General features: G+C 39.4%; 1 protein-coding gene and 2 long non-coding RNA genes across 3 annotated transcripts; all 3 read right to left on the reverse strand.

Moving 5' to 3' along the window:
* Window positions 1-706: 706 nt before the first annotated feature.
* LOC135427747 (uncharacterized) lies at window positions 707-1,033 on the reverse strand. The gene is made up of 2 exons (XR_010436126.1): window positions 965-1,033; window positions 707-896 (listed from the first exon to the last, which is right to left on the reverse strand). It is a non-coding gene; the product is annotated as an uncharacterized LOC135427747 (long non-coding RNA).
* Window positions 1,034-14,176: 13,143 nt separating this feature from the next.
* LOC135427746 (GTP-binding nuclear protein Ran, testis-specific isoform-like) lies at window positions 14,177-14,881 on the reverse strand. The gene has a single exon (XM_064681343.1). It carries the CDS (start codon window positions 14,879-14,881, stop codon window positions 14,177-14,179), a length of 705 nt encoding a protein of 234 aa, XP_064537413.1.
* Window positions 14,882-23,530: 8,649 nt separating this feature from the next.
* On the reverse strand, window positions 23,531-24,351 carry LOC135427742 (uncharacterized). Its single transcript, XR_010436125.1, has 2 exons — window positions 24,234-24,351; window positions 23,531-24,162 (listed from the first exon to the last, which is right to left on the reverse strand). It is a non-coding gene; the product is annotated as an uncharacterized LOC135427742 (long non-coding RNA).
* Between the last annotated feature and the right edge of the window lie 873 nt (window positions 24,352-25,224).

A 25,224-nucleotide genomic window follows, 5' to 3' on the forward strand; every position in this document is an offset into this window, starting at 1 on the left:
TGTGTGCTTGTGTGTGTTTGTGGTGTGGGTGTGGAGCCGCCGAATGCCACAAGTGGTCATTCAGACAAATGGCCAAATGGCGGCGCTCATGAATAATTCAGATTTTAAATTGCATTTATGCAAATGCCATGCGGATGCTTGCAGATTTTCGCCACTGGCTGTCGCGAAACGGAGGCGTCACTAGCACCAGCACCAGCAGCAGCAGCAGCAGGAGCAGCAGGAGTAGGAGCAGCACCCGTTGCCATGACCAGCTCCTGGTGACGCATTTGCAACTAAATGCCCCGAAAGCTGCGAGTTTTTCGCTAATGCACAATTTGTATGCGTCAACACTTTCGTCAGAGCCGACGAGCAGACAAAGGGGGGTGAGCTCCGGGTTGCATTAATTTTTATCAACCCAAATATCAAAACGGCGTTGATAGCGCCGAGGAGCAGCGGGCTTAAGACCACCGACAAAGCTTGTGCTTGTGCTGAAACGCGTCCCGGAATGGAGGCCAAGTGAATCAGTGACCCGGCAGGAAATAAAATGGTCGTCAGTTCGAGGGCCACCTGTTTTGTGCTCAACTCTTTCGCAATTTGAGTATGTGTGTGTGTGTGTGTGTGTGTGTGTGCAATGCCAACTGCAGATGTTTTCCCTCTGTCTCTTCCTCTCTCCACTTACATCGCCATCGCCATCTCCAGTTGGAGTCTCGGTCCAGAAACTTGCAGATTTATTGCACAGAAACTTTTATTGCCTTATAGAATATGTACGAGAGTACGGGCCAAGATAAAGATGCAATCTGTAACTTGTTCGAGGGAAAAAAGCATTTGGCCAGCTGCTTCGAATAGTGCGGGTAATTGTAGTCCACCGGACGCCATTTGCTTATCCAGACGGAACATGAGTATCTGGTATCTGGTATCTGGTATCTGTAGTTGCCAAAGGCATTTAATTGCCACAAGTCTGTTCTCTTAATTAGCTGTTAGTTGCCATTAGCATCTGTAGAAACGATTAAAGGCAACACAGATGCTGCTCAAAGGTTAAAGCTTGGCGACATTTTCTTCTTGTTGCTTGCGTAGTTTCCCTCAACGAAGCTCTTTGTGGAAGGACACCTTGAGAGAATGAGGCACCTGATGCATAATTTGATGCAACTGTTTTTAGTTTGAATATCTTATTGCACCTGGGAAAAGTAAATGTAATTTTTTTAGGACTATATTACAAATGCTTGAAGTCTTCTGAATTCGACCTAAATTTAAATTGATTTTCTAAAAGTATTTTAAATCTTCTTGGAATTTATTGAGAAATATATATTAAAGGTCTTGAATTAGTTTTCAACCTTGCTTAGCTAATTATGGATTATACTAATTCAAATTCGGCTTTCACAAAATCACATTAGACTAATTGAATTTTGAGATCAATTTCTCCAACGGACTGCTAGTCTAAAAAGGTTATCGCTTTGGCTTTGTCGTTTATATTTCGCTCAATTTAAACTATTTGTAAATAAACACAAATCAAAACAAACCAAAAAACTATACAAATAAATAAGGACATTTGACTAGGGCAAAAGAAACATTTAAAAATTTGAATGCTACATATGTAAGCATATCGGATTCCATTAAACTAAATCAAAGGTTTTACAATCATCCCTTGTAAACAACTTTCAGCTCAGTTCCGTTTCTGAGATGTCACATACATAAATCTTCTTGGGATGATTTTAAATCTCTGTTCTATGAAAACGGCGGGAGTGGGCGTGGCTGCAATAGTTTTGACACGATTTTTTGAGCAGCTTTTGAGTACCCTAATTTAAAATAATTTGAACATCTCGTGTGAATATGAGTCTACATTCCGCATGCCTACACATGGCCCGACATCTCCATTATAATATATATGCTTATTTCTCCGCCCACCTCGTTCTCTTATTATAAATCGATTAAATAATAATCAGTTCACGAATAATGGGGCGGTTTTTCCTCTTCTAACAAAAATCTATTCAATTAAAAATTACGTTAATTGTTAGGTTTTCGTACTCGCTTACTTGTCCGGCATTTTGAATAAACTTTTACATTTTTTTCCGTTGAGAATGCCAAATCTTTTCAAGATGCATGAAAAACTATCGGCTAAATGTTGTATGGAACGTTATGGGAGAGGAACATCCCATAAAGATAAAAATATTGGCACGTCAAAATCTTAGGCAACAGATTAAAATACGATAAGAGATGCTAAATGCTGTTAAGTGTGAATTGCCTATTGGTTGCTATTAGTGGCAAAAATCTCAGTACATTTAACTAGACCATCGATATAATACAAAATCAAAATTATCGGTGCAGCCGATAACGATATACACAATCTTCCATCTCTAGTGCATAGCAAACTTCAAACCTAATTGCTTCGGTTGGTTTACAGAACTGTGCTCAATCGTGCGAGGCTTCAAAATGAATGCATGTACTCAGACACCACGTCGATTGTACGACACAGAAACAGATCGAGTGCTGCAATTGTTGACCGTCAAGCTGGAAAAGCTTGAAAGGGAGTTGCAGAAGCGAAACTCAGCAAGGAATAATAAAAATAGCACAACAAATGGACGGCAGCTTGTCAGGCGAGAAGCTCCGGATCAAGGAAACAGCAAGCAAAATAAAATTCAGATCGGACCAAATGGCACGAAGCTATCGAAAAAAATGTACCTGAGGATTGATTTGACTTCGTATCGGGATGCAACACGCGACTTGTGCTACATGATCTTCGGCAGGGAAACACTTGGTACTCATACTCTATCTGGCCGTGTGGGCCCCGGAGCTGTGCACAACAATATAAAAACCAAGGTACAGCTAAAGCCAGCTTTGGTTGAGGATATAGTACATCATATTATGAGTAAATTTGAGGTGCAGCAGAATCAGGTGTTGCATGCCATACGCCTGGCTTGCCGCAACTCGGCCAGGACTCTGATGGAACGGAAGAAGGATAAGTGAGGTTAGGTTGTCTTAGGAATTTGCTGGAAAATATGAGATTATGTTCATTGTATGTATCTTGCCAGATATTAAACATCATTGAACTGAATTGAAAGTTGCCTCGAAAGTCAATTTGGTTATCCTTAACGAGGGCTTAAATGTGGCCATCGCTTGGGGATTCACTCTCCCACTCGCTCTCTCTTGGAGAAATCAATCAAATGGATCTAATGGTCCCTTCGACAATAACTGTGTGGCCTCAACTTAATGATGCTAATCGGATTTGAAAAATAAGAAAGATACCAAGGACGCCGAAGTGCGTATCACTTGCCATAACAACGAGTAGGGTTTCCTCAATGGGCGCAAAGAAAAGGCAGAGCCGACAAAAGTGGAGGAGGCACGATTGTCCAACCGTCCACACACATCGAAGAAGGGTCGAGGATTCGCTTCTTGTTAGTGTAAACAAGCGTCAACCGCATGGAAATGGGCGCCGCTTTGTTGGCCGTCATTCGATGCGAATAAACTCGAATGCGTTGCGACTCGATTTGATATTCATTTATGCGCCTCGAAGATAAGCACTAAATAAATAAATTTCCACCCCCCGCCCCAAGTGGGATGTTGGGATGGACTGTGGACTGAGCAAATGTAAATAAATGAGTGGAAAAATATGGTAAAAATTGAAGACAGACGCCGCTGGGTGAATCATCGATGGCATCAAAACGATTTAGTCTCGATTTACTTTATCGCTCGCCTTCTTTCTCTCTCTCTCTCTCTTCCTCTTATATGGCATATCTCTCTCTTTCTGGCACATTTTAAATGACAGCCAGCAGCTGTAAATTGTTGGCGGCTAAGTTTAAATTACATCTGTCAATCGAATCGAAAGCGAAACATGGCCTAAAACGCGTTAGTTGGCAGCTGTTATTCTGATTGTTGTTGTTTTTGTTGTTTTGCTTATGTTTATGTTAATGCACATATGTTGTTGCGAAATCAAAACATCATGAAATTGTTTTTCCAACATCATTTCCATTTTGCTTGTTGTTTTTGCCGGGCATATTTCCGTGCGTTTACAAAAAGGATATGAACAACATCCGGCGTTTGGGCCCATAATTTCTAACAACATTTTACTACTCATTGCATTTGACCAAGCCGACGAACCCAGCCAGCCAGCTAGTCAGCCAGCCAACCGATTTGGTTATTACAAACTCATATCTTGTGCTGTTGTTGCGGCGCATAACCAAACTGACCGCAGGGCAAGGGGCAGAGGGAGGATGAGAGGTAGGGCTGGAGAATTTGACCAATTTTGGGCGCTGCTAAAAATGCTCCAAAATTTGCATTTTATATTAACGGAAACAGTTGTTGCCTTTGAGCGCACACACGAGGCCGGTCCTGAACTAGCAGCTGCCCCTCGCACCCGTTCCGCCGCCCTCTACTTCAGCCCCTTGCAAGCCAATGTGCCCACTCCGGTTATTGCTTCAGCCGGGTGCACATTTCCCAAACAAATTTGACGCGTTTATGCATGTAAATTAAACAAATTTGATTTTAAATATCTTTTGGCAAAAGGCAACCAACCAACCATAACAAACCAAACCAGGCAACCCACCAGCGACCCGAACGGACACGAACCCTGCCATATGCACAGGCCAGCCTCATAAATATAAATCCCGCAATTTCAGTCCAGCCAAAGGAAATGCGAGCCAGCTGAGACGAATTTACTCGGCGGTTTTTCAATTTTCTGTGGTGCGAGTATATTAATGTTGATGTGTAAGGGAAACCACTTAGGAGGTGCCACATGGCATATGCGACCACTTGTTATGCGCAATTGGAAGCCAAAAAGAAGCTAGTAGACCACACAGATACCCTGTATCTGGCTCCTAGAAGCACTATTTCCCTACACGCACAGAGAAAAATTCTCTTGAATAAAATTGGAAGTTTTCAATATTTCTGAACCGAAAACCAAGCAGATAATTAATTTTTTGGATAGTCGGAATTGAACTTTTTCTGTTATGCCTTCTATTTCGAGTTTGTGTAAAACCTGTTCATACAAGAATAAAAATAAAAGAATCAAATTATATTAGTTTTCTTTCAAATATGATATTAAGCTGATGCGTTAAAGTATCAGTATAAAATATCAGTAAAGTGCAGACTGTGAAAGCAGCTGAGTATTATTATCAATAAAATAGAAATAGTTCTATATCAGAAAAGGGATCTTAGGTATTCATTATAATATCAATGCTCTTAATATTACTGCTATGGAGTAATACTCAGCAGTGTATGACATGATTAAATACTATTTAAACTTATCCATGATTTCGAGCTTGTCTCTTAAAGTCACATATCTAGGTTCAAGCGGCATGAGAACTGAAATCCTTGTTAGTTAAGGTAATGGCTTTTGTAGAATGCAGCTTCTTGTTGGGCACTCTCGACTGGCATAGTTATTTATTCGTTACAGCAGCGTAGTCACAAGTACTTTATACTCAGGTAACGAAGTGCGATACAAACCTGTGTGAGTAGAAACTCCATACTTAATTCTAAACTGCGTAAAGAATACTTAACTGTACTTTTGCAAAGCTTTGCTGGGGTTTTAGTTAAGCAGGTGCTGAAATTTTCTATTTGACACTAATAAATACTTTTCGCTTACCTTATTTACCGTGCCAGAAATAGGAAATTCTGTGACGAAAGTTGGCACGTGTTGCCGCATCCACTGAACGGATTATGAGTCCAAGCCATACAGCACCCACAGCAGAGCCTAGGAGCTGGGGCCATGGTCAGGAGCTTGGTCGAGCGCCATGCGAAAATCGAAGAACATTTTAACAATAAAGTCAAACATACTGGGAACATTGTTGGCTGCACTTAAAAGTCCATTAATGGGCAGCATTAAGTGGACATTGTGTGAGTTTTAAGCACATTTGCTTCAATGTTTGCTCTGATCTGGTCATTGCACAAGTCTTGGATTAGCAAGAATTAAGCCAATAAACGAATGCTCGACTCTGAGATGACCTGTGCACAGCCATTGGCAAGCCGACGAGTCTACACTAGCAATAAAATATATTCAGTAAATAAATATAAGTATATACATACATATATAAATAAATATATATTTAGAAATATATATATATTGCTTTGTCATGTTATTTCTCTGATCTGGTCATTGGACACGTCTTGGATTTGCAAGAATTAAGCCAACAAACGAATGTTCCACTCTGAGATGATCTATACGCAGATTACACATGGTTTATTCTCATAATTTTCCATTAAGTATATTATATACCAATAAACTATATTCAGAAAAATATTTATATATATTCATTCATCGTGTTATTCCCTCGGTTTAAATCGAAAAAGTAGTCCCAAATTCCGAACTCTGTAAGCCAGTCATGCACTACACTGAGAGCTTTGTTGGCTGCAGCTCACGTACACGGCACACGTACGTGAAAGCTTTGTAAGCTTAAAGCACAACGTGCTAAATCAAAGCGTGCCGAGCTTTTCACAGCAGCATGCACTTATACATTCTCACTTACTAATACTTTAAAGGAACTATAAAAAAAACTCATATAGCGAGTTTTTCTCACATAGGGTATTGCCTGGAAGGGTATTGGCTTGAAAATTAATTTGAAAAAGCAGTTGGCTGCCTTTTCAGGTCCCCATTTGAGCAGCTAACCAAAAAACATAATTTTGTTCTGCTGTTGTCGAGTTTCGCTCTTACGCTGGGGGATTTTGCATGGCACGCAAAAACTGACAATTGCAGCGAATTTCAATGGCTGGAAAGAGCTATCGGGTGACTGCTTTTGCTGCCTGTTGTTATAGTGGCCATTTCGGTTGTGCGAGTTGTTGTTGCCGGTTCGATTTTGCGCCGCTGGCTTTGAATTTACAGTTTGGCTGGGAATAAAACGCACGAATGCGCCGCCGCGAAAACAAAAATGACAATGGCAGGCAACAAATTTTGGAATTCCCAACAGCACTTCAACTTCCGGCTCTGCTATTTTTTGTCCATTTTTGTTTTTGTTTTTTTTTTTGTTATTCCTCTGTTGACAAAAGTTGCGTCGTATCCATTGAAAATGTGACTCCATTTGAGATTTGCCAGTCCACAAAAACATAAAAATAAAACAACAATGATAAATACCTGCAACATTTTCCATTGCGTGTGTGTGTGTGTGGGTATTTGAGTAATGGGCGGCACTTTTAAAGTGCAACAAACTGAAATTGGTGTCTGCATTTGGCCTGGTTAAATCCAGTTGCCATCGAATTGCTAAACTGACAATCTGTCAATCTGATGAGCACGTGCAGCGACTCTCAGAGTACTCGTCGCTCGGGAGCCTAGCCGACATTTCGGCAATGCATTTGCATTTTCGCCTGAGCTCTCAATCAACTGTGTGTGAGTGTGGCCCAAAGTGCTGGCCAAAAGTTGATGGCCAGAAGAAGAAGACGATGAAGAAGGCGGGCGGCTGGCTGGCTGCATTAGAAGGACACAAACTACTTGTAGCAACAGCACAGCCCATCAATCAAATCCTCGATAAGGACCAAATTCAATTTTGACAAATCACAAATAGGCTTTTGTAAACTCAAATTAATGACAGTCGGGTGTCCACTGTGCGATAAGATATTCTCTGTATTGTACTTAATTACACACACACACACACGAGCATACATATATAATTAGTTGCTCGCTTATGTATTTGTACATGATCATTTAATTACTTTGAGATGTCCTTTGAGCTGCATTTCATTTGTTGCCCTTAAGAGCAACGAGTCCAAGTTGGCCAGCATAAAAGCAAGAAGCTGCTTTATGCACTTGCTTGGGATATTATATGTAAACACATCCGGCAGAAAATTGACTTAAACGGAGTTCTGCTTATGCAATATATTTCATTTGCATACAAAATTGAACTCAGTTGATTTTCAACAGTCAGGTGCGGCTTACTAAGTATTTAGTTGCCATTGAAATAATGAACTGAAAATAAAATTCTTATATGAAAAACATAACTCTTACATTGTGGCATTAACTTTAAATGTGGCATTATTATACAAGGCTATCAAAGCGAAACTTAACTTAGATATCATATAAGATATTAGGTTGTGAAGTGAAGAATTTTATTGATTTTAATTAAATGCTTTAATGCTGATAAAGATTAACTTTCAATATTGTTCAATATAAGAAAGTATATATCACCCATTCGTACATAATTCAAGAAGCATTCCTGAGAATATATTTTGTTTGGTAGGGTATTCCTAGAACGGCACTTTTGAAAACAAACTTTTCTCTATTAACTTCACCAGAAACTTATCCGAAACTGTTCAACCCAATTAGGCTTTAACGTATTTACTTGTAATTTGTAGACTTAACTTTCCATGTTCCGTCTCAAACACAACTGACTTTATTTCTGGCTTTTTGCAGGTGTTGAATTTACGTCGTTTTCTTTGTTTTACGATAACAAATTGCACGCAAACACGCAAATGCTTTCAGTTGGAGCGCCAGTTGCTGCTCGGCTCCTGCTGCAAGGATATGATATGTACATGAATATGTTCTTTGAGTGCTGAAATTAATTTTTCATAGACACGAAACGTGTTTTCCGTCCCAGGGCCCACACGCAGATGAGTGTTTAATGAAATAATTAGTGCACTCTGCTTATTTAAGTCATTGTTCGTTTTGCTCACATGAACAAAGTCAAATTCAATATGACAATTCGTATTTAAATTATATGCATTTTTTCCATTCCCCCGCAATATATGTGCTTTATTTCATTTATTATTATTTTCCCCTTTTTTTTGTTGCTGTTTTGCAGTTCAACGCCCACAATTAGTTCCACTTAAATAAATCAAAAGAAATTTTTGTAAACATTTACCCACACAGTGGCTCCCACATATAATCGTACACACACATTTGTATATGCATTTATTTCAAATTGTAGCTGTTGCTTTTTGCATAAACCACAATTGTTTTTGCTTTATTCGAGTGCACGTTTTTAATGAATAATGCATTCATATTTACCGAGATCCACAAATTGCATGCGGCTGCGTATTAAAAATTAAAGTAGCTTCAAGCTTTACAGTCCTTAAATTCTATACGAATCTGTCTAACGTTTGTTTAAGCAAGACACGAATCTTCGTCACGCCGAAGATTAAATCCCCTTACCAGAGTGCTTTTATGCTAAATCTGTATATCTATGTGAAATACAGCGAAGTTTTTGGTACAAATAAAGTTTTTCGACTGATTTATCCTAGAGAGCTATTTGATAAATTGCCCGATGTTCTGATGCATATTCAAAGAGAAGATATGCAGAGTTTGTTAAGATTTATTGGAAAAATTAAAATTATTTTGGCATGTTAATGATATAGTAGTCCGATCCGATCGATTTAGACATATATACTGCCTGTAGCATTTGTAAAGTTATACGACAATATCTTTTTAACTAAAATATGTTTGCATAGAAGAAGACACAGTTGCTGATACCGAACAATTAAATACTCTATACTTTACTTAGACAAAATTATGATAGCTATCATTGGGATATACAGGTATAGGTATCTATAAATGCTACTTATACCTTCAAGAAATATGGCAGATACATAGGCCAGTAACTAAAATTAAATATATTTCGAATTTACGTTAACCTCTGTTTTTCAGTCCACTCAAAAACAATCTTACGAAAGGTTTGGTTTGGTTAATGGTATTTGTAAGTCTATTCAGACCTTCGATAAAATTTGGGATATGGACTCCGAATGAATCTGTGTCATGTGTGAGCTCTTACCTGGTATTATAGCCTTTTTCCGATCGATATTTTATTTAAGCCAAGTTCTAGTTGTTTATTTTTTTGTGTTTCTAATAACACCCTAGCGATGAGTTGAGCGTTGCACAGTTTTCGGCATCAACTTTTGTCTTTATGAGCACCCAAAATCCAATTAACACATGCTGCCATATTTCCGGGCTAATCCTTCCCAGAGGCGGCAGCGCAAATTACAATTTAAAAAATAATTACGAAAATGTCTGCAATGAAATTTTTGCCCGCAGGCATCGCCAGACGCTGCTCCCATTTCGCTGCTGCAATTTCTGAAGGCGCTAAATGTTAATGAACATTATAAAAACAATTGCAAGTAATTATAATTTGAATGATAATAGCGAAACTTCTTAATCCCCGCAACGGTAATTTTTATTCCTCTCCCTCCCGCTCACTCTCTCTTCTTCTATACGCCCCCATTTCAACCCCCAAGCCCCACCGCTCTCTTGTTTCACGCTTTCAGCGGAGACAATTCACAAAGGCGCCGGCGACGTCGCCTCACAAAACGTGAAAATGCATAATAAAGGGGGCGTGGCACTGGAACAGGACATGAAATGAGAGCAACAGAGAACGAAGTCTGAAGAGGGAAATGCGTTCCTTGTAATTAAATTCCTTTTAATGAAACCTCAAAACAACACAAAAGCTCCCTGCAAATACAAAAAAATACTCGTAACAATAACGTAACGCGAAAGCCCAATAAAAAATGGAATAACGACTAAAAAAACGTCCGAGGAGCAAGTGACAAGGCGACGCGGTGGTAAACAAAGGAGTTAAAAGATTACTCAAAAACTTTAAAAAATAATCGTTGGATTAGAAAAAATATGAAAATATACAATTTAACCTACATACTAAGTGCCACTATTTTTATAGCCGGTGGCAACTGGAAATAGTTAAAAAGTAATACAATTGCGTTGAGAAAATGGAGGCATCTCTGACCCTAGAAAGTATAAATATTCTGATCAGCTTTGTCCATCTTTTCGTTTGTGTGATCTCGTCCATCACAGAGCCAATCAAATCTAGAGACGTCAAATTTTGACTTTAAATTTACGGTTTCCATGCGCAGACGATAACTGTCGTCGTGGCCGTGAAATCGATAAGTATCGCCTTGGTTACCAGCACACCTCAAGGACTATAACGGTTAAGGCCACCAACGTGGACATGTAGCTACTCTTGTATCCATATATAGAATATTCTAGCATGTTTTCGTATGAATATAAATATATTATGCTTGAAAGTGTTGTTTCTCGCTTTTAACAAATTATTTATTACTAGGCATAAGTTTGGTTACTTTCTTCAATAAAATTTGAATTCTAAGAATATAGATTTAAAATTTACACAGATTTAAAAGCTATGCTTCAGCAGAATATTTTTTATTATTTTTAAATCAGACAACATCAAATTGTTTTGTCTGTTTTGCAATATATTGTATGAGCTCGTACATATAAAGTACGTAGAAAAGTATGCTACGGTTTACCAACTATCTTGTAATCGGGTACTCTCGCTAGCTAATTTTTACCTTTTAATAATTTTAACAAGTTCGATCCTAACAGAATATTAATTTGTTAAAAATTTTGTAACATTCAATGATAAAACGAAACATAAAAAATAATAATCTAATGATAACCTGCTTATATAGATTGTCAATGCTGTAAATAATGTAAAGACTGTAAATAAATTACTGAAAATAAGCCAATGCTATAAAGAAAATTAAAAGCGAATTAAAAAATGTATATAATTGATCAAAACTGTTTTTAGTCAACTGCACGATAGTTTTCACAGCCCAACTAAACTAGAGATACCGTGAAAACCTCATGATTATTCAGCTTGACTTTCAGTCAGTTTCATTGGAAGACTTACTATATCAAATATCTAGATTGCCCTTGCCTATTGCGTTGCCTTGACCATTGTCTTTCTGCGTTGGCCTCGGAGCATAAACAGCCAAATATATAGGAGCATCAAGAAAATTAATTCTAATTTGCAGTTAGCCAGAAAGGAAACTACCCGCAACTGACGGCGGCGAATTGGGGAAGGGGAGAGCTGTTGCCATCGCGTTGCGTCGTCCTGCGACTGAGTCCTTTGCACACTTTACAGCTAATTATTCAGATGAAAAACGCCGCAGGAGCGAGAGGGGAGGCGAACAGGCAACAAGAATTTTGCTCAGCGAAAAATCAAACAACGAAATTGCTACTTGCAATTTCTCGTCACGTTCAAAACTTAATTAGTACATCAGGACATCATCAGAGCTGCTGCTTCAGTTGCTCCTGCTGCTGCTGCTGCTGGTGCCAGGACTTCAACTGAGCACGAGCCCAATGCAGTGTCTAGGACTACGGCTGGTGCGGAGTCTGAGGCCGGGGCCGAGGCTGTCATAAGGACGTCATGTTTCTTAATTAGTTCTTTGTTATCATAACTTTTTGGCGAAACGTTGCGTCCACCACAGCCCATCGGCAGCTGCGGACTTCATCGAATTTTCGGGCTTGGCGCTTCATTAGCGTCAATGTACTATGAAAACCTACTCGAATTTCAGATGCTATTCATGAATAGCTTCAGCTCCAGGGATACGCGCCCATTGAGATGCGCATATGCTGTGGGTTAAACAATCCGCCTGTTGTATCATCGGCATCAACGGATTTGTTAAGGCAACTGGTTGAATACTACAATACGCTGTGACAGGATTTGGAGGCTGAACGCTGCTGCCAGCTGCCATACTGTGCACACACACACACACACACACACACGAACACAGAGAGATTTTGGCATGCCGCACACGTAGAAGATTTCCGCACGAATTCGCAAAGCAACTCTTGATCCCTTTGACTCGTGGACATGTTTTCTCTGGCATTCTCTTTGATGTTTACAAATTACACCAAAAGTTGGCAAACAAATTTTCTTATTCACTTTTACCGACTGCACACACAATAAAATGGCCAGCATGCCCCAAATCCCAGCCCAAATGAATCCCCAAACCCGATGAGAAATGCTTGTAAATGTGCCAAGTGAAATTGCGACCAGGAGACAAAAATTGGTGTGTGCAAAATACATTTACAATGCATTCTTGAATCCTGGCCAAAATAATCGAAAAGTTTCAATTGTGCTTTTAGATCGATTTACCAATTGGATTTGCCAAGATTAACAAGTGTGAAGGCTCCAGTGGAGTAAACACCAAGAGCAAATACCTTATGCCTAGGTCTAAGAAGAGTTTATTCTCAAGACTATTCTTGAGCGGCAGCGATATTTCAACTCGAAATAGGCTTTATCTCTGGAGATAGTATACAAATTATTTGGAGTCAATATTTTGTTGCTGTCGTTTATTTAACTCTCCGACAAGAAACACACCTTTCCTTCTCCCAGAATTGTGGCACAACTCAGCTCCTTCTTTCGGATGGAAGATGCAAACCCGATATCTTTGCTTTAGCCGTCAATCGTTATAAGTTAAAGCAGTCAAAAATTTATAGTTAGAACGTCTCGCCTGTTGATGCGGCGTATACTTTATGACTATTACTACAGGGTAATACAGGGTAAAGTGAAATATTTGAACTGTTGCTAGTAAAGCTAGCAAAATCAACAAATAAAAACTAAAAACAACTTTTTCAATTTATCCAATTATATTTTTACGCTGTAAAAACTTCGGGCTTTTTCAGAAAACGCTTCACATAGTTCTCCTATGCTGATCTCCACATGCCAAAACACACACAAAATTCTGTGTGTGTGTGTGTGAGTACAGAATTCATTTGTGCACACAACAACGATAAAAACATCTTCAAGTCAAAGGATGTGCAAAAGTTTTTTGTTCACTCATTCATAAGTTTTTAATTAAATTGCCGTCACATATTTTTCCGAGCTCAAACAAAATCGCTTTTGATGACGCGTTCCGAGGAGCTCTTTAATTAACAGGGTGATTCATTTTCTGGGCTATTCAACTATTTCCTTAAATTTATACTAATCAGGCATTAAGCAATACATAGAGTAAATAAATATTTTGTACGATATCTGTTGGTGGCAAAGGGTAGTTATTCCATGACATTAGTTTACTGAGACATTTGTTGCTTTTAAATTTTCCACACATTTAATAAAATATGTGCGATGTGTTCTTACAAAAAAAACAATGTCCAAGCAATATTTAAATGTTGCTTTCTGTAAAACCAAATACAATTTAAATACCCACCGTAACTTAAAATTAAAGAGCGGAATATGCTAAAAATGGAATATTCTCTCAGCCTCGACTCTGCGAGTGTCGTGCAAGTATTTATGTTGACTTTTGTTAAGCCCATATCTTGGAAACCAAAGAATTTAAAAATCTTTTCCTCTTTCAGAGGAAGTGGAAAAACTTCTTGGTGGAATTGGAGGCGTTGAAAATATTTGGCTCTATCTTGATGTTTGGTGGCAACTATCTTTGAGACGGAGTTATACGTGTATAAACCCTGTAGTATATAGCTTAAACTAAATTACTTTACTGACACCCTAAATTTTTTTGCAAATACGTTTAAGTTCTAGCTCTCATTTAAGACAATAAAACGCTTGAAATCTCCAACCTCACTCGGCTCGCATGTTTCAGCTGCTTTGATCTTCGGTGGCAACATTTTATCTATAACCGAATCCATCTGTTCCTTCATTGCAGCTTCATTGTAGTCACAATCCTTAACGGGCTTAAGTGTTGGCTGGGAGATCAGCTTGAGGTCTTTGCGCATCAGCAGCCGCCGGCAGAGCAGCTGCAGTGGCTCTGCCAAGTTCCAGGCAGCGCGTGCCGACAGCTCACAGTAATCAAGGTTGGCTTGCTGCCGAAATAACAGCTCTGGGCACATCCGCTCCAGCTCCGCCTTGTTGCCACAGACGACTACCGGCAGATCGTTGTCGCAGATTTCCTCGAGACGCTGCTGCCAACGTGTCACGCTGGCCGCAGTGCTGGCCACGCTCAAATCGAACATGATGATGGCACATCTGGCGAAGAAGAAGTAACCATTGTGGAGTCCTCCGTGCCGAGAATCGCCTGCAATATCCCACATCTCGAGCGCGACGGCCTGATAGTTCGTCTCCACCAGCAGCGTGTGCACATTGAGTCCGTGTGTGGGCACATGTTGATCCTCGAACTGTCCAGTTGCATGACGGCGCAAAAATGTGGACTTACCGACGCCGGAGTCGCCAAGGATGAGGCATTTGAATGTGTGTCGTGAGGACAAACTGGGCCGAAACTCCATGTGCTAATATGAGCGTGTGTTCGTATGTGTGTGGAGAAAATATAAAACACTAAGCTGTGTGTGTGTGTCTGAGTCGGTTTACTTCTAGAGAATCCAGATAACTTTGATTTAAATTCCCTACACCGATTTATATATTAAAAATGTAAATCAATTACGTCGATCTGGGCTTAATTTCCAGTCAGGTATCTCGTCTAATCATACCCGTTGATTAGGTGTAAAAAAGGTATAATATATTTGTGCAAATGTATGCAACAGGCGGAAGGAGGCAGCCGAGTTCTTAGAAGTGATTCATTGATGACTTGCTTTGTTTCCTAGAAATCGATAAGAATCGATTGCCATATCTCGGAACTTATAAGAGCTAGCGGCACCAAAATTGCGATGTTGGATATCGGAGTATACATTCATGCTCTTCATCATCAACAGTCTAGTCAAGCCATGCCCTTAAGTCTTAGACTCTATGATAGCTAGCTGTTACAGACCTAAGATATTAAAAGTTTATCTTTCTAGTGCTCGAAAACATCGTGTTTATTCAAAATCATGTTTTTTAGAGTGCTTGAAACGACAGCTTGGCACTGGTATCAGAGGTAACTGTTATGTTTTAATATAGTAGGAGGGAAATCAATAATTTTCGACTCATATCCATGGTCAGCAGAGTCATTTTCAGAAACAAGCCATCAAATAATATTTTACTGACTCTTTACAAATTATAAGGCTCAAGGTATATTAAATAATTATGGTAAAACACCTGAGCTCGACTTGTTTAAAGAGGGTGTCAGTTTATTTAATAATCTTAACTGTTTTGTTTATGTTTGTTGTTATTGCTGCGGTTGTTGTTAGTGTTTTGATAAGGGTTCGTTTTGCCCAGTTGGTTGGAAAATTTGAATTGTAAGGAGCGAGCACTCATACGAATGAGCTAGTCAAATATTTGTAATTGCACGCGATGTTTACACGAAATGGGAAAAAACAAATTCAATTGGCCAACTTGGCGACGGTAACGCTGAATTCGTTGGCCGGGAGGCGGCCGGGGGGTGGTGGCAAATAAAACAACAACATTTCAGCAATGAAAATAAACGTGCAACTGTTTTAAGCGTTCCCCCACCTCCCACCCCTCCATCGACACTATTATCCCACCTGCGAACAAATGAGGCGTTAATTGTATTTACACAGCAGTTATGATGGCCATTTGATGGGCGCCCACCGAATGCACATAAAACTACAAGACAGGTCCTTAATTCGTTCAGAACTTGTAGTTTATGAGCAATTTATTAGCTATTGTTCCGAATTAATGACCTGTCACTTTCTATATATATCTTGTTAAGATATTTCTGTTTTCCAGCAACGTTTCTACAAATATGTCAAAAACGTTTTGACGACATTGAGCTAAAAATGTACAATCTGTTATAAATAATTGTTTATCTAGGAAATAATTCATATTAATGACCAGGGCCCTTCAGGTAGAACTTGCTTTTCCACAGTCTTGAACCCATGTTCACGCCCAAAAAAAATTATATCCGTCCGTAATTGAACATAGCTTTCTGATTACAATTAGATCAAAGATAAAAATATAAAAATTAAATAAATAAACACAAAAACAAAATGTATATTAATTATTGCTATTTTTCTAAAATATGGCAAGCAGTACACAAATATGTTCAGATGCAAGTTACGACCTTCAGGTTATCTGTATATCAAAGGTCTTTATTTAACGTTAAACCATTATTAAATGCTATTCGTGTTTCGATTCACCTGCTTAGATTTCCTTAAAAGTACGTTTTTTTTTTAGTACAAAGTAAGATTGAGTCCGGGCCACCAACCTGTTCGGTTCAAAAACGCTTTGAAGCCTTGTTAGTGCCATGCACTTACTGCCTTTTACCTACATTTATACAACTTTATTACAATATTATTCATACCCACTTGCAATGAGTAGGGGATTTGAAAAACACAAAATAACAGCCCCAATATGTGTAGGCTTTAAGTAGAGTTCCCTTTGGTTCTTTAACAACTTCGATGGGATTTCAAATCGCCTAATTGAGCTGCCTTTGCCAGACAAATGTTACTCGGATTGACAGCGGAAAACGCAACGCTTGACATGACATAGGAACTACTCGAGCTGCTGCTGACTGCTGATTGGTGACTAGTGACTGGTGACTGGTGACTGGTTACTGGGGACTGCCGACTGCCGACTGGTGACTGTAGCTTGAGTTGTGACAGTGGCAGATGAGAGGGGCTTAAGTGCGGTGGCGGTGCCCGGATTCATCCATCTACGGTTATGCGTTGGCGGCGCAATTGTCAATTCCATCAATCACGGCGAGTGACATTTGGGTTACCATTGCGAATTGAGAACTACATTTTCTGCTTTGGATGCTGTAATTGATGTTGAATGCGCCAGCTACATATACCCAACCGGAAGCACCTAAGAGCATCTGTAAAAGGATGAGAGCCTGTAAGAGAAAGAGAGAGAGGGACAGAGGGGGCGGAGAGAAATTAGTAACATAACCGGATTTCACATTTTCAAATGCAAAGTATTTTCAGCTTGGACTGAAAAGCCTTACTGGCTACTTCCGTGGCCCGGCTCGCAATAAAAGCCATTTGACAAAAGCGAAAAGCCGAAAGAAAGGAAAACCCAAACAAAGAAAAACAACCAAAGCGAAGAGAATAAAAAATGGTATAATATAAAGCACACACCCACACACACACACAAAAACGTATGGCCAAAATGGATAAGCTTCCCTTCTGGGTAAATGGGGGAGTGTAGGAGGGCCCCATAGAAAATGGCATTACTTTCAGCCAGCTTCCACAGTCCCTATGGCCTGCTGCCTTCATCGAACATCCTTCCTGGCTTTCCCAAGCGCTTTTGTGTGGTGGCGTACCAGTCACAAAAAAAAGCCAAAGTTTTCGAGCAGCTCTGGGCTGTAAGGTTGGGCGGGGCAGCCGGGCAGCGGGGCAGCGAGGCGCATCCGTTGGGTGACTTAAATAAAATTTGTTGATTTTATTGAAAAGTGATGATGTGTCAAATTTTTTATCGCATTACCAGCGCGTAGCTCTTATTTTGCTTTTAACCTTGTCATTTGCATAAAATTCGCATTCAATAGACACATTAGCATTTTTAATGGCCTGCTGCCCGCTGAAACTCATTTCCCGTATCCTTCATCACGAGCCTTCGGCCAGCGCCAGTCACGCCGCACGCCTCCAAATTTATCAATGCTGAACACGTTTGGGGTTGAAGGTTGTCCACAAAAAAAAAAAAAGAAATCTAGTACGGCTATCTTCAGCATGCCGAAGATTAAATACCCTAGAAGTGCCTTATGCTTTATGCATTATTTTCGACCAATGTTCCTATACGCAACAAATTGGCATAATAGTTCGACTTACACGTATGCTCAGAGCATAGTGAAGCTCTTAATCTTGTCATTTAGATAGAAAAAAAAATCGAAAATCGAAAAAACTTCATACTAGTATCCAGTTTTTGACTGGATGTTCCTGTGACAGCACTATGATATAGTGTTCCTGTCCGGCCAACTACGAAATATATGTACAGCCTACAAAAAAAAAGAAAACCTTATTTCACGACAATAATATATGTTAATTATGGTTTAGAAAACGTCTCCTTCTATGCGTTATACATTGAGTATACATTGACTAACCTCTAATATCCTCTACAAGCGTAAGAAAGCCATAGAAGCATTCACTGAAGTGACAATTGAGCAATATTTCTAGACTCCTGTGGGGAATACCGACTGCACTGATTCTAAAGACAAATTGAACAGCTTAATGCATGTCAAATTGTCAATTGCTTTCGATCCATGCCGAATTCTGTTTAGTTTTGGCTAGTTGAATGAATTATGTACATTCATATAATATTTTTACACTCCAATAAGCCACTTAGGTAAAAAATAGCTTTTGACGTTTGTTATAATTTCTTAACAGAAAAATTCTGAGAAAGGTCTTTAGGTCACGAATCAAAGTATTATTGGCTTAAATGTTTATCATCATTCTTCTTATTCAGTAAATGGTAAGCTTTAAGCTGGCACAACAGTTGATTTTATAAATATTTATATAAATATATACATATATTCAGTAAAAACCCTAAATATGGGGATCAAAGATTTGGTGGCTGACGTTCCGAGCTCATATTCATTTCCAAAGATCTATACGGAAATTCCTTTGAGACGTGTTTTTCACTTTTCGAAGAATACAAGCTTCTTCGGGATAAATGCGATTCAAATGCAAGTTTGTTTGTTTTGCATATATGCAAACATGTATGCATGCATACATGTATGAATACATACATACATACATACATACATACATAAATACATACATACATACATAGATACATACATACATACATACATATATAAATACATACATACATACATACATACATACATACATACATACATATGTGTATATACATACATACATATGTGTACACACATACATACATATGTGTACATACATACATAAAACAACAAAAAAACAAAGAAAAATCACAACACTACCTGCCAAGTCATGAAAGACTGCAGAGCCTACTTGAATTCTTGAGAATCGAGGAGTAGAGCACTTGGGAGAAATTCGTTTTATTTAAATTTGCAGCACAGCGACTAATAAGTTTGGTCTGCGTTTGGTATCAGAAAACAAACATGCATGCGCACACTAGCACCCGCACGCCCCCACACACACACACACACTTACATACACACACACATATATAAAATACTTACATGCCTTCGTACGAAATATATATACATATATAACAAGCCAAGATGTGAACCGAAAGCTGGGTCCAAGGATGTTACAAGCCAGCTTCGAACCAAATAGACTTGACTAGAACCAGAAATCGAACCACCAACCGTTTTTTTGTGCTTACAGATCTGATACTGAATACAACAAGTTAATAATTGTCCGAATTAACTTGGACTGAGCCCGTTTAATCAGATTCAATAAATATTGCCCTACATTATTTGGCATCATTAAATCAAATTTGTCTCTATTTCCGGTAGAAGCATGTAATCTTTTAGTTCCTTGATGATTAAATATTTCGATATTCTTTTTGAATTGTTACCACAAAAGACTTTCTTTAACACAGACAGAGACTGTTTAAAAAGCGACTCCTTTGGCGATTGCACAGAGTAATCCGCAGAGTGAAATTTTATTCGTGATGGCCTAGTTCCGTTTGCTGCGAGCAGATGGAAAGCAATGGCTTTGCATTAGAGCGCATCTCGGCCATAAATAACATGACGTTTCATTAGGCGGCGAAAATGAAAAGCTATGATCACCTGTGCTGGCACCTGACCAGAGAGGGAGCCGGAGCGACGGAAGACAATCTGGCGCAGGACGAAGGACCAACTGGAGGACTGTAATGGTGAGTGCTACTGCTGCTGCTGTTACTGCTGCTGTTGGCAGGTGTCGGCGCAGGTGTTTTAATCACACGAACGCGGCGCATTTGTGCTTGGTAGTTGGTACGCATAAATTTTCATTTCCATTTTCATGGCTCAACGCACAAAACGCAGGCAGGACAATGGCGACAAGGACGACTAGGACGACGTTTCGCCATTTGCTTTTGTCGCTTTTTATTGCCTGCACTTCATTTGTTGACGCTATTTCGTTGGGGAGTGCTCATAAACCGGCAACGACTGCGACCGGCTGTGACTCCAGGCTCAGGCTCCAGGCTTAGGTCCAGGCCCCAGTCCAGGCGCCAGTCCCGGCCCTGGTCCCTTTTTGGGTTGATGAGCTAACCGCAAAAAGTTAATTAGAATTAATGCGTTGGGCGTTACCAAAAACACAGGTCAAATCGCATTTAACTGCAGCCCAAGCACAACAACTGTGGCCCATTAATATTTCCACACGTTGATGGCCTCCTCTCTAAAGACCCAGCCGACGCGTTGCCATTTTCGCTAAAATGACGCGCAATAATCATTTCAATATATGCCACGAGTGGAGATCACGTACTCGGGACACTTTAGAACAAATACGCGTATCAAAATGTAACATCACACCGAAAACACCAAACAGCATCAACATGCAACCCACTACACAAAGCAGGAGGCGGGGCACAGACCGTGGCACAGCCGCAGTCACGAAATGGCAACAGCCGCCACAGCAAATAGACGAAGTAATCAAAAAAGAAATGCCAACATTTACCCAGTTGGAGCTGGCTGTACAGCAAATATATTGTAGTTCCTTACAGCTTACTCTGATACTTATTCCTATGTATGGAAGTACCCAATTTTTGGAAATATTTGTCGTATATCATTCGCAGAACAAGTTGCTTATTTTTTGTCGATATCTTTCCCCATTTCCAAAATGTCGATAAGTATCGATTTTGGATGATAGTTTTTTAAGCATAATTCGTAAAATATAAGACATCGATTTTCTAGACTTTTTATATAAAATCTCGTATAGTATACACAGATTAATAATTTTTTTGTATTGCCTTATCATCTAAATTGTAAAACAATCAAAGTGTTTATGTATGAAAAATGAGGATAATAGGATACTAACGATGATAACTTGCACAATACGAATTGGCTTCCTCTTCTATTCTAGATATTTACATACATATATCTAAGAGTCGCATTTCCAAAAGAAGACACGCCTAATTTCTTCTTAATATAGTCAAGGCTTCATAGCTTGTAAAGCATATCCTATTTCAATTTATATAATATTCTATCGATCTATATCCATATACTAAAAGCCTTCTTGTTCTGACTGGCTGCTTTAAAGCTTTGTATAGCAGTCGAGGTTTTGGAATATTCCACCCGCGACTATGGAAAATTGGTGGAAAACGGCTGTGTGTAGTTATTTGCGTTGCATCTAAACGGCTTTAAAGTCAATTGATATTCAAAAATAATTGCAATCTACTCACAAAAGAGCTTTTTGTTTTCAAATAGTTTATACAAAATGGACATGCCAGAAGCACATCTGTGGGAAGTGTCTTATTTCAAAACCAGATACAGTTGGGTAATCTCACGCACACACACACACACACACCATCACAGAAACAAAGCAAATATACAGAAACAACAGGAAAGTTTTACTTGCGGACAACGTGGAACACGAAAAAAAAATACAAAAACCCAGAAAAAAACAAAACTCATCAGGAAAAATGGAGGTCGCCACGGGTGCAGTAAACGTGGCTAATGAATGCTTTTGGCCCCAGCGCTGATGGCAGCTCTGTGTTTAATTTAATAACACACGCACACAACAGCCCCAGACACACACACTAGCACACATACACACACACGCACATTCACTCAGTCAACATATGCTCATCGTTTGTCTGTGTCTGTGTGCGCTTATAAGTATATTGAACAAATAAATTTCGAAATGTTGACAACATTTTGCTGTTTGTTCATAAACGAGGCCATCGTCACCTGTGGGAGCAGCTACACGTGCCCACCGCCTGCACACGCCCAACCAGAGAAAACATCCCGGCCGAGCAGTAGCCCACATCGGAGTCCGTGTGTTCTTTCAGGTTCACGTCAAACAGCGCCCGGCAATAAAAACTTGAAGCCACAGTCGTCAGCCCGAGTAACACCCATGGGGGCTAGACGCATATAAAAAAAAACAAAAAACTTTTATAATAGCCATACATAGTAGTAAAAGGTACATGGTATTTGGTATATGGTACATGGTATATGGTACATAGGTACATGAGAACATGGCACATAGTATGCAAGTGCACAGTCGTCCTCCTAGATACCATGTACTGTAACTGTCATGTTAAATCCGTAAAAGTTTTACGCAATTTGTTCAAAGTTTATGAAATACACACGCCGCAATAAAACCAAGTCCTCAAAATGAATGGTCAATAAAACAGGAGCTAATATAAAGATGTCACGAGAATCTATTGGAAAAACTTAAAATTTTATGCTCTCTGATTAGTACGGTGCAAATATTTTCTTCAAAAATCACAAATGTTCCTTTTTTTTTATTTTTGATTTCAGCAAGAACCTTATTATTTAGAAAATAGATTCGAAGCCATCTGATAGACAAGCAGAAGCTTAAAGTCTGCTCAATGTGCGACATAGTAAAGGCACACAGCCTTACCAATAGATTATAATTAAAAAAAATAAAAGATAATCTTGTTAATTTACATATGTTAAAAATTTGAAGCTACCCTTCAGACTATCGTATTGTAAAAATAATAAAATGCGACTATGTAATCGTCTTTTCAGCTATAGAATGGAATACCTGTTTGTCTTTGTACTTAAATAAAATAAGGGCTTTTTGAATTATTTTCATCAAATTATATTGCATACAAAAAACCATTTAGATACACCATGGTATACAAATACTTAGTATAGTTTCTCTAAGCACCACGAAGATTAATTTAGGCCTCCAACTGCTTATAATTCTCAAACAGTTCATGCAGGCAAAGATCGCTATTGAAGCGTGCAACTACAACTGAAGCCAATTCTGTTGAGGGAAACATCATAAACAAAATTGATATATTTTTACTAATTCAAATAATCAATAAAGTTTTTATGTTCTCCAGCGGCATTTGAGCATGTGAATGATTATTTAATAGCTGTATATTTATTATTAGGCAATTTTTGGCATTTATATGGCATAGTTATGTGCAAGTATTTATATAGCTGCTCGTTCAACTGTATCAGGCTTTATGGAGCATATAAAATCGTGAGCTTCCAATCAATTGCCAAGTCATTTATTACAAATTTTAAGTGCACTTCTAATGTTAATAAAAATTAAGCCCTCCCCCCAAACAACAAAAAAAACGTCTTATCGGCTAAGGCCAAGCCCAGTTAACAGTCGCGCTTCGTTGCGCCCACAGCGCCCCAGCAAATGCCACAGCCCCCATAGAGGGGGGCACGCTCAAGAAAAAAGCCAATCATTGCAGCCCCTAGTTTCAGCTCTAGGAGCTTGGGAGCTGCTGTTGCCGCTGCTGCTGCTGCTGCTCCGACCGCCTTTGGGAGTAGGTAATGTCGCTTCATATTTCAACGTCACTCGCATCGTCATCATTTTTCTGTGGCCAACGCAGGCGAGGGCAAGAACAGGGGCAATGGCGATGACATCAACAGTTCTGCATAAATTTGCACCCGATAAAAATTTCAAATGTTTTCATCAAATCATTTTTCGGTGCGCAACAGCCGCCAGCCGAGTCGCCACTCAGGACTCAAGACTCGAGTATTCATCATCCATCATTAATGGAGCGCCTGCCAGTGAAGGAGTTGAGACAGGCTCTTAGACCCCCTCCCCTCCCCTCCCCACCCCTCCCCACCTCTAAGGCAATTGTAGATGTGGGCGTGGCTGGCTGTCTGGTTGACGGAATGACATTACTTTTTAATGACTTTGACTTTATGCAGCAAATGCGTTGCCTTCGTCCTACCTTCAGTTTTTGTTGCCGTTTTATGTCGCAATTCGAGAACTTTTTAGCACTTTTTTATTTCCAGTTTGTTTTTCTCATTTTTCTCCTTTTTTTCCTGACTATCTGATTGAAATTTGTGTTTTATTTTGTTTTCGATTGATTTAACTCAGTATTTGCCGTTTCAATTAAAGTGGTACACAAATTTTTTGCATATTCGAGCGTCAAGAGTTGTGGGGAGTGGGTTGGGCGCGCGGGTTGTTGCCTTCGGCTGATGGCTGCCAATATGCGTATCATATTTTCACAGCGGGATATTTTCCGCTCATAAAGGAAAATTGACTGCGAAAATTGTTTTACTGCAGCTACTGGAGCTGTCTCAGTTCGCAGACGCATTCTCTCTGTGTGTTGTTGTGGTTGTGTCTCTCTGTTTGCCTGTGTGAATGTGTGTGTGTGTGTGTGGTGTTGTAATTTGTTTGCCCCTTTTTTTGCGTGTGCATTTTTACGTTTTTATGCGTTATTTTGCATGCATCAGCACGTTATTAAATTCCACTGTGCCACAAGCCGCAAACAAAAAGCCAGCGAAGCTCTGTAGATTGCCGGCGACTCGTCAACACGCATCCGCCCCGTAGCCCAGCCAAATCCGTCTCCCCACCAAAACCCTTGTATTTTTTAACACCCGTCCATTGTTCGCATCCAGCAAGCGTCTTATTTAAACCACAACCCACGCATAAAAACCAAAAGTAAAATCATACATACGCCCCTCCAAAACCCCACCCTCACCACCACACACAGACAAGCATATCAAATTCTGAACATTGTTCCATGTTAAGCTTCAGCTCCCTGTAGCGCTCTTCAGACATTTTATACATTTTAATATTAACACTTAGCTCCAATATTATTACACTTTTAAATTGAGAATAATCTACATAGTAAGCATATTATTTGGTTTCTATATACAAAAGTTTTAAAGGAACTTCATATATAAAACTAACTTTACCAATTACGGGTATTTATA

The sequence above is a fragment of the Drosophila montana genome, unplaced genomic scaffold (assembly GCF_035044405.1).
Source record: "Drosophila montana isolate Dmon_TW-CO22-7 unplaced genomic scaffold, ASM3504440v1 contig_2256_1, whole genome shotgun sequence".
NCBI lineage: Eukaryota > Metazoa > Arthropoda > Insecta > Diptera > Drosophilidae > Drosophila > Drosophila montana.